The sequence below is a fragment of the Felis catus genome, chromosome C1, assembly GCF_018350175.1.
Source record: "Felis catus isolate Fca126 chromosome C1, F.catus_Fca126_mat1.0, whole genome shotgun sequence".
NCBI classification, from domain to species: Eukaryota; Metazoa; Chordata; class Mammalia; order Carnivora; family Felidae; genus Felis; species Felis catus.
Genome location: NC_058375.1, coordinates 80,907,127 through 80,924,522, shown reverse-complemented (window position 1 = coordinate 80,924,522; position 17,396 = coordinate 80,907,127). Strand labels below are relative to the sequence as shown.

At 38.5% G+C, this 17,396-nt stretch overlaps 1 protein-coding gene across 3 annotated transcripts in view; it reads right to left on the bottom strand.

Moving 5' to 3' along the window:
- TLCD4 (TLC domain containing 4) overlaps window positions 1–17,396 on the bottom strand; it is a 71,461-nt gene that overhangs the window by 19,857 nt on the left and 34,208 nt on the right. For all 3 annotated transcript variants that reach the window (XM_023258929.2, XM_011284847.4, XM_019837482.3), the window contains exon 6: window positions 1,371–1,444. In XM_023258929.2, coding sequence (XP_023114697.1) covers window positions 1,371–1,444 — 74 coding nt within the window. The remainder of the gene's footprint in view (window positions 1–1,370; window positions 1,445–17,396) is intronic.

Sequence of the window (17,396 nt, the reverse complement as noted above, 5' to 3'; positions counted from 1 at the left end):
GGAACAGCCAACACTGCACAGAAAAAAACATCAGTAGACCTCGTTAAATGACAGGATAAGGGTAATAAAGCCTCATTACAAATCCATTGGCAAATATGAGTAACTACCTCCCTCCATGAGGTGGAGCTTAATTCCCTCTCTCCCTTGAGAGTGGGCTACATTTTGTATCTTGCTCTTAAAGAACAGAGTAAGGAAAAGAAAAAACTTCACAGTGGAAAAACCTGGCAAATACCACCTCAACCATGTGATGAAAGTTCAAATCCCCACTGATGTCATGTGGACGCATGTACCTCCTGATACGATGTGATGACAAGGGCACTCTGCCTCCATGGAATTCCTCCCCAAACCCCATAACCTCCATCTAGTCATAAGAAAAACAGACAAATCCAGACTGGGGGACTCTTTATAGAATAACTGGACAGTACTTCTTAACACTGTCAAAGTCAGAAAAATAGGGAAAGACTCAGAACTGTTACAGACTACAGGAGACCAGGAAGACATGACAACTAAATGCAGTGTGGCAGTCTGGATTGAATCCTAGAACAAAAAAGAAAACACTGATGGAAAAACTGGTGTAATCCGACAAAGTCTGTAGGTCACTTAAGAGTGATGTATCAATATTGGTTTCTCAGTTTTGACAAATGTCCCAGGGTAATAGAAGACATCAGCAATAGGAAAAACTAGGTGAGGAGGATATAAGAGTTCCTGTGCTATCTTTGCAACTTTTCTGTAAATCTAAAATTAGAACACTGTTTTTCTTAAATGAGGAACTCAGGTAATGTCAATATCAGAATGTGGGAACAGGAGTAAGTTGGTGTCAAGAATATGAACAGGAAAGGCACCTGGGTGACTTAGTCGGTTAAGCATCTGACTCTTGATTTGGGCTCAGGTCGTAATCTCATGGTTCTCGAGTTTGAACCCTGCGTTGAGCCCTGCATAGGGCTCCCCACTGACAGTTTGGACTTGCTTGGGATTCTCTCTTTCTCCCTCCCTCCCCCACGCTCTCTCTGCCACTCCCCTGCTCGCACGCATGCACACAAGTGCTCACACATGCTCTCTCTCAAAGTAAATAAACTTAAAAAAAAAAAAAGAATATGAACAGGACCCAAGATGAACCCAAGTATAATAAAGCATCATCACCTTTCTGAGAGAGCTCTGTTCAAAAGCTAGGACCACCACTTTCTAGCTAGGGGATCTTGGACAAGTTTCTCCAACCCCTCCAACGTTTACTTTCCTCACTTGCACAATGGTGGTAACAGTTCATATCACATATTCTCATTTTTATTTAGTAGCTTTAGGATCTTGGAAAAAAATTTCCCCAAACTAAAGGTAAACAGCATAAGTGTAAAATAATGATATCAATAACTTACCGCTGATTCACAAAGGGGCTGGAAAGTTCTGCAAGCAGGCGAAAATTCCCAATGTATGCCAGTACTCCATCCTTCTGGATGATAAACATAAAACACGATGTCAGGGAGGCCATTCTTATCAAAATTTCCAAATATTAAAGGAACATTCAATAACTTCTCAGCATAAAATAACAATCAATGTCAAAACAGACCAAGTCTCCTAATTTTCTTCATGAGAAATTAGAAATGTCACTAGAATTCTACATTATTTTTAAAAGATAGCATATTGTATACACTTATGTTCATTTATAAAAACAGATTTTAAACTGTTGTCTCATGTTGAATTAATGAATTCTGCAAATAGCCATCAGTAACGGCACCCTCAAATTGCTGTAGAAATAATTACCAAAGTAGTGTGAATTTCAGCACTTAAGGAATTTTAGAGCAATTAAATACCTAATAGAAACTCATTCTTATATCTATTAATGAAAGCACCTTAAAATCTCAAAAGTGTACTTCATATCCTAATTAACATGTGAGCCTGTGAGCCGATGCTTATCTGCCAAACGTAACAACACATGCTAAAACTGATCTATCACATTTGACCTGAAAAAATATTTGTCAGTCGGAAGATCCTACAGCTAAAACCCATGCTTTCAGGACCTTTCTGAATTTAGAAACATAATACCTGGTACACTGTATGAGTTTAATAATAGGAAAAGTAGAGCAGAGTTAATAAGCATTAGAAAGAACACCAAACGTATACATTCCAAAAATTCATGTAATTTAAAAACTGTTACTAGGTAAATAGAGTCATTCCACCACTTCCAGTTAAATCAGAATTATGATTGTACATAAAAAGAAATAATCCTACCTGCCCCCAAAACATTAGGTATACATGGAACTTCAGTCCTAAAAGCTATATACATGCTGCCTTCCAAATGGGAATATAAAGCAAAACCAAAAAACAAAAAAACCCTTTTTATTTGAAGGGTTTTCAGTTCTTCTCCACGGAAATTATTTTAGAGATTAAAAATTCAGAGCTGGTTTCAAGAATTAGCTTTTCCAAGACTAATCTAGAATTTTTTATAATCTCAAACTCACTGGCCTTAGGGAAACTGAAACGTGTGATGAGGAGAAACGGAAGGAGGAGGGACAAAGGGGCAAAGGCAGTGGGCAAGGTGAGTACTGTGCACAGGGGGTGACTGGCTTTACCTCAAGTCAAGAGAGGCATAGCCATACCAGTCCAAGCACACATGACAACATAGGAGAAATAACTATGTACATTTGTCACGACTTTATCACGGAAATATAAAGAGTCGGTGTTTATTTGAAATTATATATTTTTCTGTATTATTTACTTTTCTGTTACAATAAAAGCTTTTATTTAAACAAACAAGATTAGTTAATAGTGGTAATTAGTCGTAATTAAAAATAGGACTAATTTAACAAATAAAATGCGTGAAACTGTAATATTTTTAGGTTTCCTTTTGCCCTTTTAACTTTCTTTTGGGTATTTAAATTTAGGAGGCTACGTTATTATATATTTTTAAGAGACATAAATCTGAGACTTTGTAAAAGGAGAATGTAAATACAATGGGACTAATTAAATAGTTGTTACCTATATTTAATAAAAATAATAGTGACATCTTCTTATTCACAATACAGATTTTTCTTTTTCTTTTTCCAGTATTACTTCTCTGAACTTCCTACAGCCTTTGGTGTGTGTGTGTGCGTGTGTGTGTGCGTGTGTGCATGTACACAAGCAAGTACACACACACACACATATACACGCACACACACATATTTTTTTTTCAAGAATGAAATACAGTCCAACATAAAATTACTTTGACTTGTAGCTCTGCTCTTAGGAATCCACATTACAGTATCACTCTAATAGGATGACCTCAACCTAAATATTTTCTTAACAAAGGTGTGAGCATAAAATACTTGAGACTTTTACTAGCAACAGCAGGCTTTTTGGAGTTACAAGAATTAAGTTCCCAGCTCTCTGAAAAGGTCCATCCACCTTGTATCTATAGGCTTGTTTTGATAGACCAGCTATTTGTCTCTAAGGTCTTTTGCATGTACAAATTCATCATATAAACTATCCACTTCTAGAATATCCATCCTTTTTCAATACTGCAAAGCATACAAAATGGATTCCAAATAAGTTACAGTTCTAGTGAAGAAAATCCTGTTCAATGTGGCACCATTTTCTGGTAATGCTTTTGAGTTCAGAAGCAGTCTTATTTCCCCAAATGAGCCATTCTTCCATTGTATGCTTGTCACAACCCTCAGACTACATTAACTAACAGAGGTGCTAATAGTTCATCCTTTTGTAGATGCTTGCGGGTTCCTCAGCAGTCATCAGTTTTAAAGAAACAGTACATGAATATCTGATTATTTAATGTAATACTTTTCTGTTTTCTCATCCTCGATTTATTTCCAAATTACAGAAGGACATTCTCTTTACCTCACACTCTACACATATGATTTTATGGCTGGCCAACGCATGCTGGCAATAATTGTAGCTATCTTATAGGCACAGGTCTATGGAAGCCATCTCCCTCCATTTCTGTGAAGTCAAAACTCTCATTGGTTCTTCAGGTTTTGAGGAAGCTAAAGGTGAGAAAGAACTTTCATTATGAAAGCCTCAACCTCAGAGGTAAGCAAATCACATCTCTTTGTGGCACTTTTCCACACGAGGTGTAGAAGGTGTTTCACAGGTAGTATCTTTTCATTTTCTTTGGTGAGAAGTGTATAGACCGAATGGAATTTGCCACGTTTACATTTGCACTGCCTGCCAAATGTGCAGACGTATTGAGCAAAATCTAATTCGTCTTTGAACAACACATCAACAATTGTTATTTCATGTGGTTTCTTTATAATCTTCATAGGAGTCAAAAATTCAACTTGAAACTCCATTTTTCAAACCCCAGGAGCTAAGAGCTAGGGGAACATGTTTTTATTGCTGTCATTCCATGCAACATCTGCTAGAGGAAAGAAAGCACGATTATTGGGAATATCCAACAGAATAATCTCTCTCTACTGTGAGAAACCAACACATCTGTTATTAGAATTTACCCCTTTTTCGCCGACAGGATGTTTTCGTTGCAACCTCTGAATCGGGAAATGTAACTTTACTCAGTTTCGTAGAACAGTCAAGGGAACAATAAAATGTGTATATCCATGTGGTATGTCCAAGTTTTATGCCTGCTATTATTTCAACTGAGCGTCAGTGTCTTTTTGGAAGATGAAAAAAGTACAGCTCCATTTAGATGTACTTGTCCGTCTCATTTCAGACTTGTGAGACGCAGTCTCTTTAGGCGCTTTTCCATCTCTAGCAGGCCTGTATTAGATTGCTGGGGGTGCCATAACAAAGTACCACAGGATGGGTGGCTTAAACAACAGAAATGTATTGTCTTAACAGTTCCTGAGGCTAGAAGTCTGAGATCAAGGTGTTGGCAGGCCCATGCTCCTTCTGGAGGTTCTAGGGAAGGATCTGTTCCAGGCCTCTCTCCTAGTTTCTTGCAGTTCCTTGGCTTCTAGGCATCCCAACTCCAATCTTCACATGGCATTTTCCCTACATGCATGTATGTGTCCAAACTTCCCCTTTTTATAAGGATACCAGTCATGTTGGATTAAAGGACCCATCCTATTCACCTATGACCTCGTGTTCACTTAACCAAAAACATCTGTAATGACCCTATTTGCAAATAAAGTCACATTCAGTGGTACTAGGGCTCAGATCCTCAACATAAGAATTTGGGGGTAGGATACAATTCAATCCGTAACAATGCCCAATCCTAAATTCTTTTCTGCATATTGTACAGTCTAGTCTCTTTTGGTTATCTAATACCCTAACCCATGTGTCTTTCCATCCACCCATAATACCATCATTATATACTAATGTATATAATAATATATATTATACATATTTCCATATATAATAACTATAACCTTCTTTATTGGTGAACTTTGGGGGCATTCTGGTGTTGGTATCATAGTGTTCTCATTCTCATCTGATCTTCCAAAGGGCAAAGATGACTGTTAATGCTCATGATTACAACACACTTCCATGGTATCATTCAGTGTAATGCGACAATAAATGATCCATTATTATGAACTGCAAATCATGGGTGCCACAATCTTTTTGCATCAAAGGGAAAGACTTCACAGGATACGGGATTTTCAGTAGTAAAACAGTAAAACCAGGATGGACTTGGGCAGGCCACTCCCTTCTTTATTATGAATTTTATTATAATGAATCCCAAATGGTAGGTAAACTTTTTCATTTTATACATAATTAAAATCACATTCCTAGCTCTGAGAAAGAGGAATGAATAAAGAGTAAATGTCTGACCTCTCTAACTCATCCAGCACAAAGAAGCACTTTCAAGTAATAGGAAGCAAATTGCCTTTCATATTCCAAGTTCCTGGATGTTTTATGGACTTATTTTTTAGTTTTGGTGATTTATTTAAAGTTTAGGTGAGTGTTTGCAAAGGAAGTGACTGGGATATTTCAGTTAAGAAAAGGTCAGAAAAATAAGTAATTGTGTTTAGTTGGAGACCATCCTGGTAAAATTAAAAAGCTGAAATGTTCTGCTTTCCTCTTCTCCCATAGTTAAATTCTTCAGTGACTAGGGGAAGGGAGAAGAGCTTTGAAAATAGTGCACAACTAGAACATGACCCTTGGGGAGGCAACAAATGCAAAGAAAAGAGTTACTTTAGTGAGATTCTTACTTGAACCAGACAGAAAAATTTCAGAAATAGTTGATTAGTATAATCCTCTATCATAATAACTTCATGTACTTAACACTCACTTTTGTTTTTAAAGATAAATTTTCCCATCTATAACATTGCCTTTCTCCCTCAGTTAAAGGTAGCTCTTTTTCCAATCTACTTTTCCTAACAATCTTCTTTTGTTTAGTTTTTTTTAAATGTGTGGCATTCTAGGTAACTATACCCAATGTTTAGAGAATATGACATACCAAATTGCTATAAAATATGAGTTAATATATTCCTAAGGTCAGCCAAAGCCTTGCTAAATTATTTACTATATCTTTCAAATAAATCATTTTATCCAAATATGAAATGCAATACTGAAATTTTTTAAGTTTTTGTTTGTGATTTCTAAAATACTTTTAAGCAGACAGTCCAAAGTCATGCAAAATATTGAAATAGTAGCAATCGCCTTACTCTTAAATTTTAAGAAACAATCGTAAACATTTCTCTCTAGTGAATTTTAAAAATACAAACTTATTAACTATACTATGTCTAAGACTTTTTTGAGAGTTAGAAGATTTCTTCGAACTCCTTTCAAGTGGTTATAAAATTAAAAGTAACTATTAACCAAAGTGTCAAATTAGTATCAGATAAAACCGGACTCTATAATAGTCTTTAAATACTAAAAGTTACTAGTAAAAATAGTCAATTTGATATGTTGCTTTCATCTAAATTTAGCCAAAATGCAGTATCTCCACACTGAAAAAACCTCTTGAGTTTATAAAAGAAATGGGCATAGCATCCTGGCTTTTCTTCTAATTTCTCTTCCCTTTTCCCAAAGAAAATGGTTCTCTCATATCTAACACAGTCGTTCTCAAAATGTGGTCCCCAGACTAGCAGCATCACCAACACCTGGAAATTTGCTAGATGCACATTTTCTTGGGCCCCGTCACAGACTTACTGAATTAGTAACCGTGGAGGTCAGATGAGCAATATAGTTCTAATAGGCCCTCCAGGTGATTCCAATATTGACTAAAGTTAGAGAACTACCATCCTAGCTTACAGATGATCTAGGAATCTCTAAGCCCTCAGGGAACTAGCTCCATACTTCTCTGAAATTGTAATTAGTGAAGATTTACAACCCCCCCCCCCATCAGATCCTACAGCATTATCAAGGTAGACCAGCTGCATCCCTCTAGAAATATTTTCCTGACTCCTGAATCCTGAGCTAGGTCAGGTGTTTCAACAGATTTCTCTGCCTGTCTGTTAAAGTACTTACACCCTTGCAAATTATCTATATTCCTTGTGTCTCGTTTACTGTTGTATCCATAAAGCCTAGTACAGTGCCTGGTGCATATTTCCTGAGTTGAACCTCGCCTACTCCTCAGTGTGAAGCAAGGAGAATCACCTCCAAAACCAATTCCTAAGAGTCCTGCAAACCTATATCTGAGTGGGTGAGCACTCTGATGAGAATGTAAGTGTTCCATTGTAAAAGAAAAGGAGAAAAATATCCAGATTTTAATTTTGTAAAGAGATCAGTAGAAAAGAATTAGAGGTCATGAGAAATGTGTTATGATTAAAAAAGTCTTGATATTTAATCTCCAAAACTTGATACATTTAGATTAGTGAAACAAGACAGAAAAAAGTGGGTTGGCAAGTAAGAGGTGGGGAAGATCACCTCACACCCATCACATTGGCTAATATCAAAGACAAAAAGTAAGTGCTGGCAAGGGTATGGAGAAAAGGGGACCCTCATGCACTGTCGGTGGGAATATAACCTGATGCAGCCACTGTGGAAAACAATAGAGGGTCCTCAAAAAATTAAGAATAAAACTATCATATGATACGGCAATTCCACTTCTCAGTATTCACCTGAAAAAAAAACAAGAACACCAATGCACCCCTATATTCATCACATTATTTACAACAGCTAAGCTGTGGAAGCAACTGAAGTGCCCATCAATAGATGAATGGATAAAGAAGATGTGGTATGTATATACAATGGAATATTAGCCATCAAAAAGAATGAAATCTTGCCATATTTGAGAACAAGGATGGACTGGACCTGGAGGGTTTTAGGCTACATTAAATAAGTCAGACAAAGAAGCAAATACCATATGATTTCACTTATATGTGGAATCTAAAAAAACAAATGAATAAACAAAAGGGAAAAGAAACAGATTCTAGACACAAAGAACAAACTAATGATTGGCAGAGGAGAGGCGTGTTAGTTGGGGGGCGGTGTCAGAAGGCTAACAGAATGGAAAGGGAAGGGTGTTAAGAGGTACAAACTTCCAGTTATAAGTAGGTCATAAAGATATAATGTACAGCAAGGAGAATATAGTCAACAATATTGTAATAATTTTATATGGTGATAGATGGTACTAGACTTAACATGGAGATCACTTGGCAATGTATAAAAACATAAAATCGGGGCGCCTGGGTGGCTCAGTCGGTTGAGCGACCGACTTCAGCTCAGGTCACGATCTCACGGTTCTTGAGTTCAAGCCCCGCGTCGGGCTCTGGACTGATGGCTCAGAGCCTGGAGCCTGCTTCCAATTCTGTGTCTCCCTCTCTCTCTGCCCCTTCCCCGTTCATGCTCTGTCTCTCTCTGTCTCAAAAATAAATAAACATTTAAAAAATAAATAAATAAAAACATAAAATCATGATAATGTAAGGCTGAAACTAATAGGATATTGTTTAAGTATACTTCAATTGAAAAAAAAAAAAAAGAGGTAGGAGAATTTGAGACCTGCATGACAGCTATGGATCAGAAGGAAAATGGCTAGAAGCTGGTTATGTATGAGCATGCCAGCAAACTAAGAAGCCCTTTCTTAACTGCATGATTTGTGACTATTACTGAACTTCTCTAACCCCATTTCCATATCTCTCTATAAATATGGTGAATACTTTTTAAAGAGCTGCTATTAGGAGTGTATGGCTGTCCCTCCCACCATCCTCATCTTCCCCATTTTATGAAACAGTGGAATGACAGAATTAACTGAGAAATGGAAGTGTCTATGAACCACTATATCCTGCTGCTGATGGCAGAATTTCCATAAATATTTATTGGCCAGCTGACTGCTAGAATCTTTCAAACTCTTATTCTATTTGGGCAATTCATTATGATAATTAAGCAAGTAAGTCTGGAGAGGCAGGGATGTTAGGACAGGATCACAAGCCTGTGGCATGGAGGCCAGGATTTGAACCCTAGCACTCCTGGGTGACCTCTGGCCGAGCTGATCTAAATTTCAGTTTCTCAGGGCACCGAGATCTGGTTAAGCATCCGACATTAGCTCAGGTCATGATCTCATGGTTTGTGAGTTGGAGCCCCGTGTCGGCTCTGTGCTGACAGCTCAGAGCCTGGAGCCTGCTTCTGATTCTGTGTCTCCCTCTCTCTCTGCCCCTCCCCTGCTTGTGCCGTGTCTTCTTCTGTCTCTCAAAAATGAATAAACGTTAAAAAAATTTTTTTAAATAAATAAATTTAAGTTTCTCCATTTGTAAAATGGGCATAATACCATCTTTTTTGACAGAACTGATGTGAGAACAAGATATGTACTAATAGCAACCAAGAAAAATATGAAAATAGAAAAGGCACTCAAAAAGTGGAAAAAAGGGGCATATCGGGGGCTCAGTCAGTTGAGCATTCGACTCTTGATTTCAGTTCAGGTTATGACCCCAGGGTTGTGGGATGAAGCCCGATGTTGTGCTCCATGCGGAGTGTGGAGCCTGCTTAACATTCTCTCTCTCTCGACCCCTTTCCCCTGCTCTCCCACTCTCTAAAAAAAATAATACTAATAAAATAAATAAAAAGTAAAATAGTGGAAAAAATTTTGCAGTTAAAGGTGAAACTGAACCCAGTAATTTTTCATATCCTGATTGTACAGAAGACTGATTAAGTTTAAGAACAAGTCCTAAAAGGGCCTATGCCATCCTGTCTATGTAGAAGTCTCCACCTCACTGACATTTGAGTGACTTCACAGGACCAAGGGCCCAGCCTGAAATGATGAGCAGAAAGGGATGATAATAAGAATGACAGGTCGCCATCACAATTAGTGAGGACTAAATGTTGGTTCACTATTGCTATTTCAAGATAAAACATAAATTATGTCCACACATCACTTCTCAAAAAGTCGTCAATCTTACTTTCTAATTGTTGCAGGAAAAAAACATCCAGTTTGAAAAGGAAAATAAATACTTCCACGGGGGAACAGTTTTATCTACCAAATAGGTGACGCCAACTTTCCACCTCACAACTATATTTCACTCAGCTCAAATTTCACTCTGTTCAGGACAACTTTATGTTTCTTACCATCATAATGTGGTAGGGTTGAAATGGACTCTGAAGATGGCCTCGTTCTATTACCAACTGATATTTAAATCCCATCTACCAAAGCTCTTCCAATTTGCCCTTCAGCCTGTACAACTCCATGGTGAGAAGTGTAGCATCTCCTAAAGCTGTCTGCTCCTTCCTGGGAGTGCTATTCATAAGTTTCAGAACTCTAATGCACCCTCTCTGACTTCCATCTACCAGTCCTACTTCTGATCATGGTAATCCAAAATCTCTTCTTCACATGATAACCCTTGAAATATTTAAAGACCATTCATGTCTATCTTCTTTCCAGGCACCATTTCCAATTTGCTCAGAAAATTCTGGTCTACCCCCTTCAGAGTTCCTGAACCTTATTAACTGGCAGTCTTCAGACAACAAGAACAAAGAGGACAAACAACAAAAACCAACCAATCTCTTGGTGAAAAAAAAAATGTTTACACACAATAATCTCTACACATTAGCCAGTAAAGTCAAACATGTACAAACATCTTTTTGAAGGTGCAGGGTAACCTTTCCAAAGAGAATTTTAGCAGAACGTGTCCATATACTTAAAAATGCATCCCATTTTCCCAGGATTTCCTCTCTACAGAATTATTCTTTGAAAATAATTGTGTATGGCACAAATATGAAAAGATATAAGGATGTTCACGCAAGTTATATACAATAGTGAAACTCAGAACAAACATATAACAATAGGGAATTGGTTAAATATGATTATATATCCACATGCTGCCAATAGAGCTAATGATCCAACCAGATGGCCTGAGAATAAAACACATTTTCAGAACTACAAAAAACTTAGAGAATTTACCTCCTTCACACTCTTCCTTAGGAAATCATTTGAAGTTATGCTGCAGCACAATGAATGAGTGAACCAAGAAAGACAGACATGGGATCCAGGAAAACAGTGGCCCCAAACCAGGAAAGTCATGGCAGGAAGCCCAGGACACTGGGCAGCAGACCTAGAGAGCAGTCTGTTCAGACTGAAGTGGAGAATGGAGGGTTCCAAGGGCAGGTATCTGGGAAAAAACGATCGCAGAGATGTGATGCTATCCTTGAGAGTATGGAACAACTCAAATATATGATAAAGGCCAAGAACATGTTGCAAGAAAAAAGGGAAGCATTGGAAACTCTAAACAAAAATTAGACAGGAAATGTAATCTTGTTTGTGCAGTCCACTATTTTAATATGATTGTCATAATTGATTGTCATAATTTTCAAATTGGTTTTCTCTGTGTAGGATCAAACAGATGTAAAGGAAAACTTGGTTCAAAATCTTGACAATACAACCCACCCCCCCACCAAGTACAAATGACAAACTGAGAAGTGAAGTAGTGGTTAGAGACACAAAAAGTAGCATAGGAGCACTAATACCCTCACCTTAAAAAGTATCAAGAGGTGCTACAGAACCAGAAATGGAAGTTTTCAGAGGAACTTAGAAACTAAAATTCCTTTAACAACACTGAGAGGAAGAAGGGAAAGGAAAGAGAGATGTGAGAGTTAAATGCTTATCGTAACAAGAAGATAATGTCATCCAACATTGACAAGACGGTGACAGTCTCCAAAGATGGCTGCCATCACTTCCTTCCCTTCCTAGATGTGCACAGTGCTCCTCATATGAAGAGGTGGGGTCTTATTTTCCTCCTCTTGAAGCTAGGCTGCCCTAGAAAACTCACGTGACCACCAGAATGCAGTGGAAGTAACATCCTGGGTCTTCTGAAGCTCAGTCATGAGAAGCTTTGCAGAGGGGCCGCAGGAGGGGCCACAAACAGGCACTGTAGGCGACAGCCCTGCTGAGGTCCCAGCAGAGAGCCAGCACCAATTGCCAGACACTGGAATGAGCCTCTTTCAACCCAGTTGAGTCTTTAGAGGACTCCAGTCCCAAATGCTACTTAACAGCACCCACATGAGAGATCCCATGCAAGAACTGTCCCACTTTTTTTTTTTTATATTATTAAGAACTCATGAGTCAATGGTTTTCAATGGCTACAATAGTTATTCTAATTGATGATCAAAATGTCACATTTTTAGCCAATGAGAGAGCTTTCATGTTAGTTCTTATGTCCTTTAGACATAACCCCATTAGTCTTTGATAGGCTTCTTGCTTTCTGACATAAGATTGCCAGTTATTTTGTTGTATGCAATACTTCAATGTGTAAAATAAATTTTAAATTTTGAGCCCATTTTTGTCATATATAATCAAACACAGAATGCTATTTTTGACTTATGCACACACCCATTGGAAAAAAGTGGAAATACCTAAATGTAAATGGTAATTAAGTAAATATAGTCATCTCTGGGTTGTGGGATTTGGGAATTATTTTTTCTTTTTGCTTGTCAATATTTTCTAATCCTCAAATAAAAATTAATGACCTGTCTAATTTCTTCAAATGGCCTCTGCCTATACATTTTTCATAGCTTTTTTAAATGTTTATTTATTTTTGAGAGAGAGAGAGAGAAAGAGAGAGAGAGAGAGAGAGAGAGAGAGGGAGAGAGAGAGAGAGGGAGAGAGAGAGAGAGAGAGAGAGATAAGGGGCAGAGGGAGAGGAAGAGAGAATCCCAAGTAGGCTCCACACTGTCAGCGCAGAGCCGGATGCAGGATTCTATCTCATGAACTGTGAGATCAGGACCTGAGCCGGAATCAAGAGTGGGTCACTTAACCAAATGAGCCTCCCCAGTGCCCTTTTTCAATTCACCGTGTTGCTATAAGGGGCCTTAATCACGGTCTTCCCAAATGTACACTTTTGTGGTTCTCTTTCTACCTCTCTGAAGTTCTCCTCTGCCTCTTTTAGAGGATCATCCTTCTTCTGGTTCCTGCCCCTGCCCCCACAAGACAAACCTTACTTCTAATGCATATGGGCCCCTTGCCCCTGGGACAGCTGTGCTACTGCCACAAGGTCTCACAGCATCTCAAAGTATCTTTCTGCCCAAACGGTCTCCCATGTCCTTCCATGGTATCACATCCCTTTAGTGCTCTGGATCCTTTTGCCCTCTTCTTTCCCTTCATTCTGTGAAATCCAAATTAGTCACCCTGCTCTGTTGACTACAAAATGGCTCTTAGATTTTTTTTTCCCTTCATTAACATGACCACCACCATAACCCCTAAAATTAAATTCCTTCATAATCTATCACTCATATTATTCCAATAACCTCCTACAACATTTCCTCCCCCCATGTAGCATTTTTTTTCTACATATCACCATCAGTCTTATCTTTCTAGTATGCCAGTTGTATCAAGTTTTTTTGTTTTTTGTTTTTTTGGGGTTTTTTTGGCTAATGGGACTACAACAACTCTGTGAAAAGTGAAAATGCAAGTCTGGTGATCTGGGATGTTGACTCCATCAAGTGACTCCATCTTATTCATCCAAACGTACAACCACTACCAAGCGCACACAGATCCACCCTGACACCCTAGCCCTTACTATCACCTCTGAAGGTCTGACTTCTTCTCTTCAGGGATTTTCCTCATGTCTTCTGACCTAGGAAGTCTTCCCCACTTTTTCCTGCTAATCTAAACATTTTTTTTTTTGAGAATGAGGTTAAGTCCCATCTACCTCAAAAGCTCTTTTAGAAAATTCAAAAAAGCACAAATATATATAGGAAGATTTATGCACAACTCATATTCACTACAAGAATACACATCAGTAGTTATCTCTGAAGAATCAGACCTAGACAACATTGGACTTACTAAGCCCTATATTTCAACAGTCTCAGATTTTTTTTTACATATATCCATGTTCAGACTAAAAAAATTAACAGAAGTTAACACAGTCATCTTTCCGTTCCCTAAATTGTAATGGCATTACCGATTTATCAGTGGGCGATGTGTTCCTTGAATTTTTTGATAGTTTCTTACGCTCAAATCTTAGCTACCTAACGGAATTGCACAGGTTCCATCATATGCCTTGTCCCCTGTACCCCCAGAGCTCCTTCGTTCAAAACCACACAGGGGTGGAGGACTATGCTTCAGTCTTGCTTCTATATTTTCTGCTCCTGTATATCAATGACTCATCACCTGTTTAATCCAGTACACCTGTGACAGCATTAGGTGGGACATGGCAACCATGAGATAAGCTTTAGGTTATGCGTGATTCCTCACCACCGTATCCCCTTCTCTCCTACTCAAGAAAACCTACTGAAATACAAATGAGATAGATGCGATTAAAGGGACAGGCTCAAGTCTAATAGTTTTAGACAAATAAATTACAAATTTTGATACTTTACTGTTAGCAAATTATGACAAAACTCACAATTCACTTCTGGTCAATATGGCTTTTCCACCTCTGCCATCTACCTTTAAGGAGCTCTCTGCCTGTAGTAAAACTCATACTTGCCTTGGCCTCTACGTGATTCTGTGAGGGAAAACAAAACAGGATTTGTCTGATCCCTTCCGGAGCTTAAAAGAAAATTCTCCTTTTGGCCAGTGATTATGAAAATCTGGATTTTCTTACCATGGGAAACTTAATTTTCTAACAGCTGAGAGTAGCTAGGGTCAGGGCCTTCAAAGGGAAGGGAGAAAGAGAACTAAAAGTATGACGCACCTACTTCTGTTGGCGTGGTGCTACATACTGTGCTGCCATCGATGGGTGGGAGTGGGGTGGCCACCCTTTCCCACCATAGGGCTGGAGAGAAATTCTGAGCATCCCACACCGGACACTCGTGTAAAAATGTGACTGTGTTCCATGGGAGCAATAGTGAGGTGTTTTATAGGTTATTGCACGGACCCGGAGCCTTAACACATTTCCATGGAAACCCCTTTCAGAGTTCCACCAATCTAAAAGTGACATTTGGGAACAAAACCCATCCTATATTTAATAACTTTTTGCTAAACTTTAATCATTAAAGGTTTTTGATCATTTATTTACAAGACAATCGAAGGTCTGAGTGAACACACAGGATCAGATGATTGCCAAATCAGACTCATGTGAAACCGTGATCTTTCCCGGTACTGAGCTTTTAGTAAATGTTCCAAGGATACAGGCCATCAAATGATTCAGAGGACACAGAGAGAGGTGCGGGATATCAAAGGCAGCTGGTAAGTCAGGTCCTCCCTGTGCTGAACAGGCAACTCCGGCCCAGAAGGTATGAACACTCTACTAAGCGAGGTTCGCCAAGTTTCCCACACAGCAGTGAGAGTTTAACTTATAAAACATGTCCATTCTACACTCTCCAAAAGCTGTACAGTGCACATGACATTCTCCAAGGAGGCAGGCCTCACATTCCTCTGTTCTCTTTACCATGGGTTGTCTTTAACCAGGGACATCCTAAAGGCATTCCACAGTTAAGGTCTCTTCTCCCAGCAAGTGTCAGTACTCTGTCTACCCAAAGGTCCTGCTGCCAAGGTTAGACTAGAGTCACCGGCCCTCCTTTCTTCCCCTCCCTTTCTCCCAAGAAACAAATGGTTTGGCAGGCCAGCTGCTTTCACCCCTTCCTTCCAGGGTTACTTAGGAACCTGGTGACATAGCTTAGCTTATTACTTGCCCACTGCCTACCCCCCGAGCATTAGAACCAAATCAAATCATTTTAACAAAACAGCTGAATCACAGAATTTCATCATTAAAATAAAACTTCAAAGATTTTTTAGTGCAAACTCCTACTCAAAGTTTCTACTTATTATATCTATTTTCGTATCTATCTGATTGAAGATATCTTATGGTAGGAAGAACTACTTTAAAAGGCCATTGTTATAATTTTCTTTTTATTCAATGGTGTCTCTTCTGTAAAACAGAAGTCTCACCTGCCTCACTTTTACTGTCCCCAAAGGTCCTAGTTCTAACACCTGAATTAATCCAGAATTAGTCCATTCTCTTCTACTTAATAATCCTCTCACATTCCCCAGGACCTTTCCAAACCATCATGTCCTACAACTTATCTTTTGTGGGCTGACCTCTCTGGGCCCTTCAATTGTTTGTCTCAGGACAATAGCTTCCTATTCTAATCTCTGCTCTGTCATCTGGCAGCCCTTTCCCCTACCCCCGGTATATTCAAGGTCAAGGGCTCCAGATAATGAGCTTGGGTGTGGTCTAACAAGGAAAACTGTAATTTTTGATTGAATTGGATGCTGTGCCTCCCCTAATAGAGTAGCTTTCTTTTTAAGCAGATGTGACATGCTATTGGCTCAACTGAAGTTGTGGTCATTTATCACTTCCAGATCATTCCTCCCCACCTATATACATCGTCATACCTAACCGCAAAACCTAACATTTATCATTATTAGGTTCCATCTATTTTTTTCAGCCTACTGCTCCAGCTTGAAACTTTTTAAAAATGTAATACATCATCCAGCATATTATTAGTTCCCCTTCCTAACCTTGTTTCAGTCATTTGATAAGCTTGTTAAAAAAAAAAAAATCTTTTTATTGTGGTAAAATATACATAACATAAAATTTACTCTTTTAACTACTTTTAAATGTTTAAGTCTCTAGAACTTTTCATATCCCCAAAACGAAACTCCTCCATTCAACAGTAACTTTACAATAACCCCTCCACCCAGCCCCTGGTAACTATCCTATTTTCTGTGTCCAAGGATTTAACTGTTCTAGCACATCGTACAAGGAGAATCATATAAGACTGGGTTTTTTTTTTTTTAATCTAATTAAGAAAAAAAAAATCACTAGCTTCACCACACATAAACTGTAAAAAAAAATAATAATAATAAAATAAAATAAAAATCCAATTAAGAACAAAATATTGACATGGGTAGACATGGCAATCATCTTGGCTGACATCTATTTTATCTTCACACATAAGTCCAATATATGAACTATTTCCTTTCCCGGTATTGAAAGGAAACAGGCTTCAAAAGCCAAGCCAGGTTAGAGAAAGAAAGGGAGATAGTTCTGCTAAAATGATCCAACTATGCAAATCTGAGGGGATGCTTTTCCACACAGAAAAGAGTGAAGTGGTAAGCACAGTATAAGGAAAGAAGAGGTAGCCTTGAACTCTTCCTAAAACAAAATGGAGGAAGGCCTTAAGGAGGTTTGTTA